The 16,775-nt window shown below is 38.6% G+C and overlaps 1 protein-coding gene across 1 annotated transcript; it reads left to right on the forward strand.

Moving 5' to 3' along the window:
• Positions 1–3,080: 3,080 nt before the first annotated feature.
• LOC141563820 (antizyme inhibitor 2-like) lies at positions 3,081–13,437 on the forward strand. The gene is given in 12 exon segments (XM_074305420.1): positions 3,081–3,206; positions 3,810–3,969; positions 5,915–5,959; positions 5,961–6,089; positions 6,899–6,976; positions 6,978–7,072; positions 8,133–8,267; positions 8,700–8,865; positions 9,066–9,213; positions 10,738–10,838; positions 12,102–12,319; positions 12,827–13,437. Coding segments are annotated over 12 exon segments (1,314 nt in total). The 5' UTR covers positions 3,081–3,192; the 3' UTR covers positions 12,852–13,437.
• The last annotated feature ends 3,338 nt before the right edge of the window (positions 13,438–16,775 follow it).

Below are 16,775 nucleotides of genomic sequence, written 5' to 3' on the forward strand. Positions count from 1 at the left end.
GGGACCAGATAAGAGATCTGTAAATCGTGGAATATTATTATGCAGAGATAAATGACAGATGAGAAACTGAGAGAAACATAGGGAGATCTGCATAAATTGACACACAAATAATCAGTACCACAAAAATAATATATGCAATGACTACATACAGTATAGATAAATAAACAATCATGGTACATGAATGTAATGGGATTGTACTATGCTATGAGAAATAATAAACATGATGAATATAGAAGAGCATAGGAAGACTTAAATGAACTGATGCAAATTAAAGAAAAGAAAAACTAGGAAAATGTATATACTATAACACATTTAGCATGTATGGGAATGCCTGCCATCTAGGGGAAGGGGTGGAGGGAAGGAGGGGAAAATTCAGAACAGAAGTGAGTACAAAGGATAATGTTGTAAAAAATTACCAATGCATACATACTGTCAAAAAAAATTTATAATTAGGGACAGCTAGGTGGTGCATTGGATAGAGCACCAGCCCTGAATTCAGGAGGACCCGAGTTCAAATCTGGTCTCAGACACTTAACACTTCCTAGCTGTGTGACCCTGGGCAAGTCATTTAACCCCAGCCTCAGAAAAAAAAAAAACAAAAAAAAAAAACAAAATTTAAAAAATTATAATTATTAAATTAATTTTAAAATTAATTTAATTAATTTTTAAAATGTGAAGAGTAAAAAAAAAAAGAGGTGCGCATTTTTAAAAGACATAATGCTATTTCATGCTTAATAAGATAAAGTATAGCATAAAGATAACTTTTATATGCACTGAGAAAACAAAAGATACATATGAATCACTTTATTGCAATATTCACTGTATTGTGGTTGATTGTAACTGAACCCACAATATCTCTAACATATGCCTGTACAATTAGCAACTAGATCATGGATACTTAATTAAACCCATTGCATGAATAAATATCACAATGGAAATGCGATTTAGAAAAAAAAAAAAAAAAGATGAAAACCATAGATAGAGTTGACATTTTGTTGGCCAGGGTACAGACACAAAAGAAAAACCTAGAATGGGTTGGGAGAATCACACCTTGAGCATTCCTATAGGATGAAATCTTAAATTTCTCAATTTTGTATCTTCCTCTAAGCACAGCATGTGAAGAATCAAAATGAAAAGTCCAAATTAGTGATTTTGGGCAATACTTGAAGAGACTGATTTCAATAGGTAAAAAATGGTGTGAATTAGTGTAGACTCACCCTACCTATCTTTTCTTTTCTTTTTTTATTATTTTAATAGTTTTTATTTACCAGATATATGCATGGATATTTCTACAACATTGACAATTGCCAAGCCTTTTGTTCCAGTTTTTCCCCTCCTTCTCCTCTTCCCCCTCCTGGGCCCAGATGGCAGGTTGACCAATACATGTTACATATGTTAAAGTATAAATTAAATACAATATATGTATACATGTCCAAACAGTTATTTTGCTGTACAAAAAGAACCAGACTTTGAAATAGTGTACAATTAGCCTGCGAAGGAAATCCAAAATGCAGGTGGACAAAATTAAAGGGATTGGGAATTCCATGTAGTGGTTCATAGTCATCTCCCAGAGTTCTTTTGATGGGTGTAGCTGATTCAGTTCATTACTGCTCTATTAGAACTGATTTGGTTCATCTCATTGTTGAAGAGGGTCACATCCATCAGAATTGATCATCATATAGTATTGTTGTTGAAGTATACAACGATTTTCTGGTCCTGCTCATTTCACTCAGCATCAGTTCCTACCTATCTTTTCATACCTCTACGAATTCCTTGTAGGTAGGAACTATCTAGTTTTGTTTTTGAATGTCTGATTCCCAAGACAATGTCTGGCACATAGTAGTAGGTGCTTTAATTAAGTCTTTACCAATTAATGATTGGTCTATTTTCAAAGATATTACCTAATTAGAGATTCTGAACACAAGGGGAAGAAAGGATAAGAAAGAGAAGGCTACTGATATCCCAGCTCCAATTGTGGGAAGTTTACTTGAATCAGACATCAGTTAGGAACATTATTTCATTTAACAGACAAAGCACAGAGAAGAAAAAGATGGGCACTTTGCTCCTGATGGGGACTTTTAAGGGGGAAAGTCTCTCTTTCTCTTCTCTCCCTCTCTCTCTCTTCCTTCCCTCTTTCTCTTTTCCTCTCTCTCCTCTCTCTCCCTTCCTTTCCCTCCTCTCTCTCTCTCCTTCTCCTCTCCCCCCTTCTCTTTTCCTCTCCTCCCTCTTTCCTCCTTCCCTAGCTCTCCCTCTGTCTCCCATTTTTTCTCTCCCTGTATCTGTCTCCCTCTCTGTCTCTGTATTTTTCTGTCTTTCTCTTGTCTGTCTCTATTTCTGTCTCTCTCTTTGTCTCTGTCTCTGAAGATACACTTATGTATATTTACACACATACCTACATACATGTATATGGACATAAATACAAATGTATAGGTAAAAAGAGCACTGAATTTGGAGACAAAGGAGCTGCATTTGAAATCTGGTTTCATCCATTATTACATGTGTGATCTTAGGCAGGTGAATTAACTTTTCTAGATCTCAGTTCTTCACCTGTAAAATGGTATATTAGATGATGTCAAATGTTATTTCCAGCTCTGAAGTCATGATCTCGGGCACTTAAATCGTACTACATCCATAGAACATTGAAAGTGGGCTACTTCTCACCTATGGGTAAAAACTTCTCACTATTTCACTGCTCAAGTTCCAGTCATCAGTTTTCTATGTGCTCTTGGACAACTTTCTTAATCTCTATAAACTTCTGATTCTGTGAACTCCTGACAGATTTGCTCTGAGTTCTTTCCTGAAGACTGCCCTGTCATTGCCTGCCATTCTGTGACTTGTCTTCAAAGGAGTGTGTGAAGGCGTCACACACTCAAGCCTCACCCTCGATTGGAGCAGAAGAGACCTTTACATGGTGACTCTCCTTTGGGGAATCTAGGAAGGTGTGTGATTGATGTTGGGGAGGGGGGAGGAAGGGTGTTGAGATGTAAAAGACAAGAGGGAAAGACAGATTACTACTAGGTGGGGCAGGTTTGAAGCATGGTTCCTTATATATAGTCTCCTCTCACTGCTCATTCACAGTCTGGAAGCACTAGCCTTGTCTGGATTCTATTCTTTCCTTCTGAAAACGCTTTCTTCCACCTGAAGCAATTTCATCATTTTCTAGTCCAAAGATATCAGCACTTCTACAGAGGAATGTCAGCTAAGAGGTGAGGGTAGCATGGGATAACAATATTCGCATGGGTCTGGGATAACTGTGTGACTTCTAAAGGTTGATGGGGGTAACCCTAGTGCTCTCAGAAGATACAGAAGGGTTTTCAAGAGCTAATGGTAGAGAAGTCAAAGTCCTCAGGAGTGGGGGAGCGTATACTAAAACTCCTAGGGGCTGAGAGATAGTGATCTCTCAATTGCCAGAGTCTAAAAAGGTCCAGGTTCTCTAGGATTGAAGTCAATATTTTGATTCCCTAGGACTAAAGGGAGACATGAGGTAACTCAGAAGATGGGACTGTGGGACTCTTCTAGTTTACTTTGATGTATATAAAAGGTCTTTGAATGTAAAAGGGCTGTCCCATTGCCAGGGAGGGCAAATCTAAGAAAGTGCCGAAATCTTCAGTTCTCTTTGTCTTGGCTCTTCATTGACCAAATGAGAGATCAGATTAGACTTTTCATGAAGTTTTTCTCATCTCTAAATCCTATAATCCATTGGAGAAGATTGTTTCCAAAAAAAAGGGAACGAGCTAAACTTGAGTGCCAGTGAGATGGAGAGTTAGGATGAGCCAGAAGATAGACAATTCACAGCTATCTCTTTCCAGAACCTGTCTTCAGATCCCCTCTGATGGGTCAGAATCATGCATTCAAAGTTGTGATTGGATTGGAAACCCTAACAAACTACAAGAGCAAGTGATCTGCCTTGAACCAGGAGTCTCTGCTTGGAAGCTTATCCAGGAAAAAATCCAGGAACTATCAAACATGGTAAGAGAAGTTGAGGCATTGGTTCTGAGAATGTGAGGAAATCAGGGAAAGAGGAACTCAGTTCTGGAAGGACTGAAACTATTTGCCATCTAATAATGGAGAAGAAAGATGATAAGTAGTCTTTTTCCCTCAAGTCTCTATGTAACACTGGGCAAATTACTTAATCACTTTTAGCTTCGTTTCTAAAGTTATCAAATGATGGGGTTGATGAAAATTCCATGAAACCCACCAGCTGACACTGTGTTCTAAGATCTTTCTTCTTACAATGTTGTGTTAAGATCCCTCTTATCTGTAATGTTCTATATTGTAAGGTACCTTGCAGCTATGAAAGTCTACATTTCAAGGGTTATTTCCTGAAAACCTGTTATATTATACTTTCTAGTATCCCTCCAAGCATAGACATTCTATGTTTTATGTTCAAAATGCCCCTGGGTCCTCTTATTCTGTCTTCTAACTTTCAGCTCTAACATTGTTTGCCTTTCCCAAATCCAATATTCTATTTTAAGGTCTCATCCTGCTAAGAAATACCATTTTCTTTTTTTAAAAATTCTATTCTATTTTCAAAGGAAAATCCAGCTTCTCTCCCTTTCATCTCACCTATATCCCATTGAGAAAGTAAACAAACAAGTAAACAAGTATCATAAATACGTGTAGTCAAGAAAAAAATTAACTCCTTTAGCTATGTCCTTACTTCCCTGATAGTTTTCCCACTGCCTAGTTTAAAGGGATTAATGCTGACAGAGAGGAATATTGAACAAGAGGAGAGGAAAGCATTGGATAATTATGATTGTGTGAGTATGGGGGAGATCTCAGAGTTCCCAGAGTTTGATGAAATAACCTAGTATTCTTAAAAGAAGAAGATACAAGGATTCTCAAGAGTTGATTAGAGAATTCAAAGTCCTCAGGGCCTGATGAGAGCACACTAAAATTCCCAGAAACTGATAGATAAAGATGACAATATTAATAATAACAGCATTTATATGACATTATAATATATGCAAAGAACTTTCCAAATGCTATTTCATTTGATTCTCACAGTCCTATTAGATAGGTGCTATTATTAGCCCTGTTTTACAAGATGAGAAAAATGAGGCAGAAATGACTAAGTAATACTCTCAATGTCATACAGCTAGTGACTAGAATGATCTTGGGCTTGTCATGGTAACTTAGTTTCTTTTTTAGATAAATAGTAGATTAGTAAATCAGAGAAATGATAGAGATATTATTTACCCAAATTTTAGTGAAGCATTGGATGAAAATCTCATAATATTTTTTGGTAGAAAAAATTTAGGAGATACAACATAGATGATTGTACAATTAGATGGATTCAAAAAATGGTTGAATGGCTGGATCCAAAGAATACTAATGAACAGGGTCAAAGAGATGTTTGCTTGGCCAGCCATCATTTCAATGCTTTAAAGACATGTTCATGGACCTGAGCTGATTATGATTTTTATCAAAGATTGGATAAAGGCTTGCTGTCAGATATAACAAATTTATAGATGGCAGAAAGCTAAGAGGGCTAGCTAAAACCATTAGAAAACAAATTCAGGATTCAAAAGGATATTTATACACTAAAATACTGAGATTAATCAAATAGGATGAAATTTAATGGCCATAAGTGTTTTCCACTTTGGAAGTACAAGTTGTACTATATTTAATTTGCAAGATGAGGAAAATAAAACTCTGCAAAATTACATAATTTAATGAAGTTCATATACTTAGAAAGTGTCAGAACTTCAATTTGAAGTACAAAATCTGATTCCCTGGCCAGGTCTCCTTCAGTCAAGAAGTGTCAATGGTTCCTTTTCCACAACTTCATGGGACAACTTTAATTAGTTAAGATTTGGAGTAAGCAGAATGCAGATTACACAATAACCAGAGTCAGGAAAGTTTCTTCCTTGTCCTCTTCAGAGATGATCCTCCCCTACACTTTCCCCTACAGGATGAGAGAGATGCCTTCATGGTGACTGACTTGGGGGTTCTGGCCTGAGCAACACCAGATGTTCCTGAAGACCCTGCCCCGTGTGACCCCCTTCTTTGCTGTGAAGTGCAACAACAGCCCCAGTGTGTTACAGGTGTTGGCCAATCTGGGCACTGGCTTTGACTGTGCAAGTCGGGTGAGCTTCAAGGAGGCCCCATATCAATATAGCTCTGAAAGGGGGGGGGGGGGTGGATGATGGGAAGGTAGAAGATTCAGGAGGGCTAGAAGGAAAAGGTTCTTTGAAAGAATGAGCTTTTTCTGGATTGCACAAAGTAGTGAGAAACAAAGGACAATTATAAAAGAACTCAGGCTGTGGGTCCATGGGGTTGAAAGGAAATCAGAACATGAGCAACATGCTTACAGATCAAGGAGGACACATCTTTCCTTCTCTTTTCCCTTTGGTAACATCTCCAGTAAATTTCTCTAGGGGTACAGTGTAGGCAAGATTGAAAAACTTAAACAGGAGGCCACCAGAAAGGGAAGTATACATTTGTGTGTGTGTGTGTGTGTGTGTGTGTGTGTGTGTGTGTGTGTGTGTGTTTGTGTGTGTGTGTGTGTGTGTGTGTGTGTGTGGATAGGGAGGAACTGAGAACATTTTGGCTACTTCTCCTTTCCTTCTCCTGCCCCCACCAAGAACTTCTTGGGAGCTCTCATCCAGGAGCTATTATACTTATCTATTCCCTTCCTGTAAGACTTCAAAATTTCTTCAAAAGGATTAGAGTTTTTTGAATAGAGTGGAAAGGAATGGGGATGGTGGTACAATAGGACCTAAATATCCAGAAGCTCATGGCTGTCTCCAGTTCTTTTCCTCTGGGCTTTCTAGGGCCCTTGGGAGCTTGGGATAGGGAATGGGAAGGCTCCAATGAGTTCTAATGAAACCCCCCAGATTGAGAATGTGAGAAAGGTGTAACCCCAAGGGAGATAACCTCTGCTGTACGGCCATAGGCGGAGCTGGAGCAGGTTCTGAAGATGGGAATTACCCCCTCCCGCATCATCTACGCCAATACCTGTAAGCAGATCTCTTTATCTCCAGTATGCTGCCAGCCATGGGGTCCAGCTGATGACTTTTGACTGTGAGGAAGAACTTGTCAAAGTTGCCAAGTTTCACCCCACTGCCAGGTAAGGGTGGCAGAAGAACCCTGGAAGACACTATTATTAGCATCAGATGCTGGTCAGTGGTATCATAGGATGAACAGAGATAACCTGAACCATGAGTCCAGATAGGCCTGAAAAGCAGGAGAGAACAAGGCAGAGAAAGAGCTTCCTAAGCAATTGCATCTTGTTTGTTTGTAAAATGGGAATAATAAAAGCATTTACCTTATGAATATATTGTTGTAAAGATCAAACAACATAACATGAACAGTGTTTTGCAAACATTAAAGATGTATATATTAATGATAGGTATTATTATGGTTGTTATAAGTAATAATAAATGAGAAAATGAATGAACAAGATTTATAGATGATAATCAGATTAGAAAGTATAAATGCCTGATCACTGGACATCAAGAAGATCCAGGGGTAGGTGACAGATGGTCACTCGGGTCACTCATAAAATCACAGCACCAGGGCAGAGTAAACATAGAGAACAAGCAAAAGTCTGCTATAAGTGACATGACTAGACGATGGAATCTCAATGAATAGATAATACAAACAGGTGTCTGCTGCCCATGCACAGTGAGGTATATTGGGAAGGGGCAAAGGTCTTAGAGCAAAGAGGCAGAGGACAAAGCAGGATGTGGACAGAGGAAGAGAAAACAATTACTTAGATGTTGGGAAATGAGGTGGAGGTTCAGTACTGTGGGAAGAAGCCAATAGTTCTTAGAAAGTGGATGTAAGATCTGGGCAGAATCAGTAGCTAGGCTGATTCAGGGCTGTCTGAGAAATGAGGAAAAGTGAAGATGAAATGGGAGTGAAGAGGAATAGAAGTGTCTAGCAGAGATTCCTGGAGCCTGAGGACTCCCTTTGGCAATAGCTTGCCATTCTGTAGAAACAGTGTGAGGCATTAGATAGAGCACTAATCTGAGTTCAAATTGTGTCTTTCACACTAGCTATGAGATTTGGTTTATATGATTTCACCCCTATGGTCAGAGAAAGGTAGGGATGACAATATCTGCACTACTTATCTTAGTGAACCTTATTAAGGCATGAGAGAAATGTGGGCTGTGATTCCTTGGCAGGATGGTTCTCAGAATCTGGACCGAGGACAGTGACAGTATCTTCCCCTTGAGTGCCAAGTTCGGGGCTCCCCTGGACAAGTGTGGCCATCTGCTGAGCATTGCCAAGGACTTGGGAGTGACTGTGGTTGGAAGCTGGTGAGTCTGACTTTAGGGACTCCTACTTCTCCCTGGCTGCTGGAAGGGGAAAAGGCCTAATCTAGGAGCCAGGAGGTCTGGATTCAAACCTGGGCTGTACTATTGATTTATAGTGTCTGTGATCTTGACCTTTGACACTGGGAAAACTTCTTCCTTTCTCTGGGTCTCAGTTTCTACTCTGTCAACGATAGGCAACAATCTCTGCCTTGTCTTCCTCAGGGAAGTTTTGTGAGGATTTGTAAACCATAAAGGGCTTTGCAAACAGAAAACCATTTCTAAAGTATCTGTTTATGTCTCTGTATGTTTCCCCATATTTGTGTCTATGTGGGAACCTTTCTGTGTTTATGAGTGAACAAGAACACATGCACCCATGTGTCTTCATGAGTGCACCTGTGCATTTGCTCAATGCTAACACTGCTTGACTCCTCTCAGTTTCCATGTGGGTTCTGGCTGCCAGACACCAGAGAGCTTCCACCAGGCCATTGCAAATGCCCGGCGTGTGTTTGACCTGGGCCTCCAGATGGGACACCCAATGGGATTCCTGGATATTGGAGGAGGCTTCCCAGGCGAGAAGAATTTTGTACCTACATTTGAAGAGGTGAGCAGCCAAGATCCAAAGCCACAAGTAACACCTCCATGGGACAAGTGAACATGAGGCATAAGACTTTACTGGAATGTGCTAAGGGTCATTATATATGTGGCTCTAGGATGATTGGCTTGGCTAGGCTGGAAGGGAATGGAGGTTTAGGGACCAGGTAGGGAGGTCTATACTGACAGAGAACATTCTTTTTCTTACAGTTAGCAGCTGTGATCAATAGATCCTTGGACCAATATTTTCCAGAAAGCAGTGGAGTGAAGATCATAGCTGAACCTGGTCGCTTCTATGCCAGTAAAATATGCACTGCTGTCCTCAATATCATTGGCAAGAAGAATGTGGTGGAAAAAGGTGTGCCAGACTAGTGTGCAGGTCACATTAGACTGGAAAAACTTCCCCAACCAACTCATGGCCTTTGGAGGCTCCAGTCATAGCATCATGTAACTAATTTCAGAGGATAGAACTCCTAGTTGGATAATCTAGCCCCTATCTATGCAATAACTGCTTTTCCTTCTCACATCCCAATTTCTGTTTAGCCCAACCACTGCCATGATAACTCAGGATCATTATCTTAGGGTTATGCTTGATTTTTCTCTGATCCTCTCTCTTTTCTTGCATGCAGTTATTAAAATCCATCTTTGAATATTCCTTTTATTTCCTGTGACCACCTTCTTGACATAGACTCTCACTACCATCTGTTGGTAATTTACTTCAGTAGCCAAATAAGAAATCTGCCACCCTTCATTCTTTCCCAGCTAAGCACATCAGTTCATAGATAGAGCTGGAACTGACCTGAGGACATCTATTTCAACCCCTTCATTTTATAGATGAGGAAGCTGAAGGCCAGGGAGGCTTTGCCCAAAGTTACAGTGTTAAAGGTGGGATTTGTTCTTCTGACCAGAGAACCAATGTTTATCCCATGCATATATGTTGCTACCTCCTCTAATTGGTCCTTTGTAGGATGCCAGGTATCAGCTTAATTAAGCATAGATCTTAACATGCTACTGCTCTGCTCAAGAATTTTCAGTGATTCACTCCTGTCTTCCAAGTGAAGTTCACACTCCTCTGCTTGGCACTCGACCTTCCCAAGCAGATGCTACCTTACTTTTCCAGGTCTATTTCATATAATTCCTTTCTAAATAATCTATCCTGTCATCCAGGCAAATTGTACCTCATATAATACAAAGAAACAAAACAGTCCCTCACCTCAAGAAGCTGATATTCCACTGGGGTTAGGGGTAGGGAAGGGACTTCATGCAGCTAAATAAAAACAAAATATATAAAAAGTTGCACAAAGTAGTTGCAAGAAGGATAGAATATTACCAACTTCATGGATCATGAAAGGCCACATAGAGTAGATGGTATCTGAGTTGTGCTTTGAAGGAAGCTAGGGATTCCAAGTTGTAGAAGTGATCTGAATAATAGTTATTACATTGTAGCCTACTCATGCAAAGACATGGAGGAAGGACTAAAATATCATCTATGAAATGAATGTCACTCCTTGCTCAAGAATCTCCAGTGGTTTCCCATTGTCTTTAGGATAAAGTACAAACTCTCCTGTGTAGGATCTTGATTCCAATCTTGATTCAGTTATCTTTCCAGGCTGATTACATAAGATAGAAAGGATTGTCTTATGCAAATGTTGTATTTCCCCAGTGTCTAGCACCAAGCTCTGTATAAGGAAGGTTCTCAGTATTTGTTTTATGCACCTTTACACAGCCTCTACTTGAAGAACTCCAGTGTTGGAGAACCCACAGTCTATCTGGAGAATGAAAAAGTATTAAAGGAAAGAGAACCTTGGGACAATCATAACAGAGAATCACAAGCCTCACCAGCTCCAAACATCCTCCTGACTAAGTTTTTTTCTTTTCTCAGAAGGTGGCCGGAAACTGATGTATTATATCAACGATGGTCATTATAATTCTTTTGCCCTTATGCTGAGGGAGAGACAAACAAGGATACCTCGTGTAGTGAAGGTAAGAGAGGCAAGGAAGCAAGAGCTGATTTTGACAGTTCTGGAGATAAAATAGGTTAAGCTACATGGAACTTCTTGGAACAGAGCAAGTCAGTAGGGACTCTTATTTCCTAAGAATTTGGTCATTAAAGAGCAAGTTCCATAAGATTTCCAGATCAGTATGGGCTCTCAGATGTAATTTTGACCATCTTCCCCTATCCTCTACTCACAACTCACCCCTGAATTGGGCATGGGGGAAAGCGCAAAAATTACCTAATGGCTTCCAAGAGGACTTGAATATAGCTGGTACCTCTACATCCTTGCTGCCAACCTTGCTTAGTCACTGCCAATTAAGTTTTCTTGGGAGAGGCCATTGAAATATTTGAAACAAGGAAATGGGTCAAATTTACCTGCCTATATATTTTGGTGTGCATTTAGCAGCAATTGCCCTACAAAAGAGTGATTTTTTTTTTAGTTATTTAACTGAGACACCTGAGGAAAAATATAGTTTTCTGGCAGAAATTATTTATTAAGTACCGAGATTTATCAAAGGCTATGCTTTACAAATTGAGGCTCACAGAGACCAAGTAGTTTGCCAGGTGTTAAACAACTGGTAAGTGCCTGAGACAAAATTAAAACTGGGTCTTTCTGACTCTAAATCAAATGCTTTAACCATAGATATAGGATAGTTTTTGAAGTAGAGATCTTAGCATTTAGGAACATAGAGCAAAATATTTATAGGAAAATAAGCCATATATTTATGGAATGCATTGTGGCATTTACAATGTACCTGGCTCTAATTTATTCAGCTATTGTGCTTTTGAATTTGCATACCCCCACTTCTGATTCATTCATTTGTTGAACCTTCAGTAAGCATGCCCTGTTCAGGATCAAATTATGCTCAGTATATTAAGGGAGAAGTAAAATTTCAGTAAGACAAAGACCCTGCTACTGTGAAACTCAAAATTTGGTAGGGTGGTAAGTTTTTAAAAATAATTAGACTAGACAATATTACCTGATAAATTTATGAGGAGATTAGGGTTGTAGTGTATAGAAATTAAAGGAGAAATGCTAGTGGGGGTGGCCTTTGAGGGCAGTTTTAAAGTGAAAATCCAACAGAGAAAGTGAAAAGGAATTCATCAGGGAAAAGAGAGGGAAGACATTTTATAGAGATGAACAAGATCTAAGACTAAGAGAATGCTAGGGAATAGGAAATGGGGATGGTATGAGACAGGAGAGAGTTTATTTAGCTGAATACTAATTCTTTACTTCCCATCTGATACAGAAGTTCAATTGCAAGCCATGTCTCTATCCTTCCACCCTGTGGGGTCCCACGTGTGATGCCGTTGACCGTTTAGGTCCAACAGAAATCATGCTGCCTGAACTTCAAGTGGGTGACTGGCTGGTCTTTGAAAACATGGGGGCCTACACCCGCACTATAAATTGCAATTTCAATGGTTTTACACGACCTGTAATGACTGTCACCATTCCTTCGGAGCTACAGTGAGTAGAAGTGCAGGACAGAGAATGGGGATCTATTAGATGGTTTTCTAGCTACCCTTTCCCTGGGCTTTGAGGCCTTCCAAAAGGGAAAGTTGAGCATGGCCAAACTTCCTCAAACAGTTGTGGTGAAGATGGGAAAGGGCTATCCCTGATCAAAAGATATTCCCTCCTCCTGGATCTCTAGGCAAAGTCTTTAACCTAATAATCTGCTTGTTCCCATACATATTCACACTGCTAGAGGTTGAGGGTCAGAAGGAGTTCCTATAGAGCTAGAGTAAAAAAATTACTCTGGCTTGACTTCCAGAGCTTTCAGAGCTTTTCCCTCACTTTCCCTCCAACTAATTCCCATGTTCTTCCCATAAACTTCTCCTAGACCCATTTCCCTGCCCCTTAGAGCTTGATTAACAGCAAACTGATTTAAAATCCAAATCTTATAAAAATTTTATCTTGAAGGTGGCTGGGTGAATGCCTTTCTACTCCTATGTAACTCAACATTTATTTTCACAGACACCTCCTGGACCCAGTGCATTAAACTCCAGGAAGAGATTTTCTTAACGGAACTTTCAGGCAGCTGGACAAGCCAGTGAAGGAACTATTTAGGGAGGGAAGATGGGGAACAAAATGCTGGGAATTTGTGCTGCTTCCTAAGTCACACCAAGATGACTGTCCAGTCATATATCATGACAAAAAGTAATCTCTGATTGAAAAAGACCTCTTGACTGAAATTGGAGCTGAGGTGGAAAGAGAAGGAGCGACCAAGTTGGAATAAATTTAATCCATTTTTGATGACTGCATAGAGCAATGCATTTGCATTCAGAAAAATGTGTATTACTTCCCAGTACTATGTCTTGGTTACTATGTGACTGCGGACTTTTTTCTGGGCTTCAGATTCTCAGCACTAAACTCAAGGGAAGAGATGATCTCAAAGGTGCCTTTCAATTTTCATTTTCTAAGATACGTTCAGGCTTCTAAGAAAAAATACATGATAATATATTAATCTCCTCAAATTTCTGCTCTCTTCTTTAAAGAAAGATGCTTCAAATACTAATATTTCTTTTCTCCATGATGATAGTGCTTCACCTAATTGAATTTGACATAATAAATATGTATTAAATAGTCCATGTTTGTTGGTTGGCTGCTTCCTTTATACATACGTGACAGTTGTCACATAGGTTAAAATCCATTTAAAAGCTTTGGAGTGTAATTGTTTTTAGTCATTTTTCAGTGGTATCCAACTCTTTCTGATCTGATTTGAAGTTTCCTTTGCAAAGTTGCTGGAGTGGTTTGTCATTTCCTTCTGCAGCTCATTTTACAGATGAGGACACTGAGGCAAAGAGGGTTAAGTGACTTGTTTATTGTTTCACAGCTAAAGAGTGTCTGAGGTTAAATCTTCCTAATTCCAGGCCTAGCACTCTATCCACTGAGCTTTCTAATGGCATTTAGGATGTAAATACCTGTAAATATACTCAAATTGTTCCCTCCCTATGGGGACTGCTCAACATTGTCCTTTCAGCAGCCTGCAGTCTTCCATTCTGGCCACTAGACGGAACTCAAAACTCTAATGATTTCAATCAGTTCCTTCAATCTTCTTCATTCCCCATACCCTTGTCCCAGTCTCAATTCCTTGCCTCCTAATTTCATTTCCCACCATCTATGAAGATTAGCCACTTCTTATCTTTTCACTTTTCCTTAGGAAAGCAAGTTTATTTTTGTGAAATGTGTGGCTTCATGAGGTCAAGTCTTAAGAATGAATAAACAACACTTGTAACAGTAATTGCTACAATTAGTACTCCTATTCTTCAGATCTGTTTGCTCTTTTAATTTCTCTCTCTTGAACCCAATGATTGAGATAAGTAACATATAGCTTACAATAACATTAATATATGTGGCTTTGAAGTGAGAGTAATCAGTCACATGTCCTACACTCACATGATGATAGCCACTCAAACTGACAGAAACATTTCTACTTCTTTCATTCTTTTTCTTTTTCTCTACCCAATTATGTCTACTAGGAAATCTTTATCTCCCTCACAGCTGACAGAGTATTGAGGACAGAAGGGACTTTCATAGAATTCTTTAGTGACAAAGACAGGTAAAGAAACAGACTTTTGCAAGGTCACTCAATCCAATCTCTTAGTAGGATTCATTGCAGTTTGCAGTCCCCAGAAGGCTCTGGGTGACAGCTAGATAACTTCAGTGTCTTTTTTCTATCCTATCTATTAAATCAACAGTTTCTGACTTACAACTTTTCTGGATTATGTCTGTAAAACATGGAAATTTAATTAGATTATTCATAAGGATCTTCCAAGCTCTAAATTCTGTGAAAATTGAACTTCTATACTAACTGACCTCTCTGAAACAGCCAGAGCTTTGAATCAAGGTGACACTAGAAGAGAAGTTGATCTTCATAATGCTGCTATTCTTTGAACCTGGAAGCACAGGAGACTCTTTTGACAAAGATGAAGAGACCTCCCCCCAAAAAAATATATTTAACCTAAGCTTGTGCCATAGAATGACAAGCACCAATAAGGGAAAATATACATTCATCTTCATCTCCTGGAATAAATCAGAAAGAATAAATGGGAGTAGAGGGAATAGTTGAAATGGTTATTAGCACTCCCCAATTTTTCAAGGGAAGAGAAAGAAAACTCTTGGGAAACTAAATGATGTGCTTTAATTCAAAGAACCATGTCATTTGGGTACATAGTTATGTAGAACAGCCAATAATAAAGGAGAAAGATGATCAATAATCAGAGATTATAAATACACTGGCAACCACATTAGAATAATGATTTATTAATAGAAGAACATGCAAAACTCTTGCTGGAACTAGACAATTCCCCCTGGATCATGTGAGGAGAGGAAGTGTGGCATAATCTATGCAATAGCATAGTATAGAGGAATGCAAAGGTGAAATTTGATTTTAATACTATTTTGAGGCTTAGTCAAGCAGGATTTAATATTATCTTTCATAGTTCCTTTTCTGTGTAAACTTCACACACCATTCACATCCAAAAGAAACTTTACTGAGATCACATTTTTGTTTTGTAATTATCTCCAATTTTATAATTCTACCCATCACTCACTTTTTTGAAACACTCAGTTAACATAAAGGACAAATCTCATCAATTTAAACCATTTAGCAACTCTTCATCACCTGAAGATTATTTCCTGGTAATTTTTGCTTGTGATCTGTCTTGCTTAAGAGGGGTTCTGAAATGGAGGTCCAAATGATTTAATCTTCATTCTGACTATGTCATTGAAAACCGGTCAGAAAATGACACCTATATGGACTGAGATTTTGCTCTGTTATCTTATTGTTTTATATATATATATATATATATATATATATATATATATATATATATATATATATATATAAATGATTAGCCTTCACTTAATATCTCTGGATTTGTTTAGGCATCCTTTGACTTTCTTTATTAATAAATTTATATTTTATTAATAAATATATAATGTTCAGAACTTTGTGCCTTAGTTTATCTCAATTTTAAACATAACAAAAAAAAAAAAAAACAAACTGATAGTAAAGTGGTTGGAACACTGGGCCTGGATTCAGGAAAACTGAGTTAAAATCCTGCCTTAGAAATTAAATCTTTGCCTCAGCTCCCACAACTGTAAATTGAGTATCATAATAGCATTTACCTCCTAGGTTGTTCTGGGGATCAAATGTAATAACATTTGTAAAAAGCATTTGTCACATTGCCTGGCACATAGTAGGAGCTAAATAAATATTTATTTCTTATATTGACTTTTAAAAAGCCACTTTTACAGTTAGGTCTACCAGGATTTAAATTCCAACTCTGATAACATATTAATTTTGTAAGTGATAAACATAGTTGAATAAGAATTGATTGAAGCTGCCCTGGTCACCATTTTAAGCTAATGGATGGCTTGGGACTAAGCAGACAACATCATTTGCAGTCTCGGATCATTTTGTAGATTTTTTAAACTCTCTCTTCCAAGGATTCCCAGAAGCTTTCTTTATGGGCTTTTGCTTGCTGTAAAACAACTTACCTTGTGAAACAGTGAGATGCCTAATTCCTCTCACCTATAGCCTAGTCATTCTCTCTGATTTGGTGCCCTCTATAAACATATACCCTCTTTGGCTATCTCAGCACTTGCTATTTGGCACCATAAGCTGCAACTCACTTGCCTGACTAAAGATCTCTCTTGTGACTTTATTCAAAATTCACGTTGACATATCCCTGAGCAAAACATTTAGCCTGTCAGTCCCATGCTCCCCAGACACTTACCCTCTACTCCAATCTCTCTAAGGTAGACTTATGGAATAGTTACCAACATCCAAACTCGAATGGTAGAAGAATAGTCCTGATCTGATAACAATGAAATTACAAATCTAGATTATGTAAGAAAGCCAAATTGCTATCTTCTTCCCAGGGATAAAAAAGTAAGGAGGGAAGAAGGAATGGGGGAG

The sequence above is a fragment of the Sminthopsis crassicaudata genome, chromosome 3 (assembly GCF_048593235.1).
Source record: "Sminthopsis crassicaudata isolate SCR6 chromosome 3, ASM4859323v1, whole genome shotgun sequence".
NCBI classification, from domain to species: Eukaryota; Metazoa; Chordata; class Mammalia; order Dasyuromorphia; family Dasyuridae; genus Sminthopsis; species Sminthopsis crassicaudata.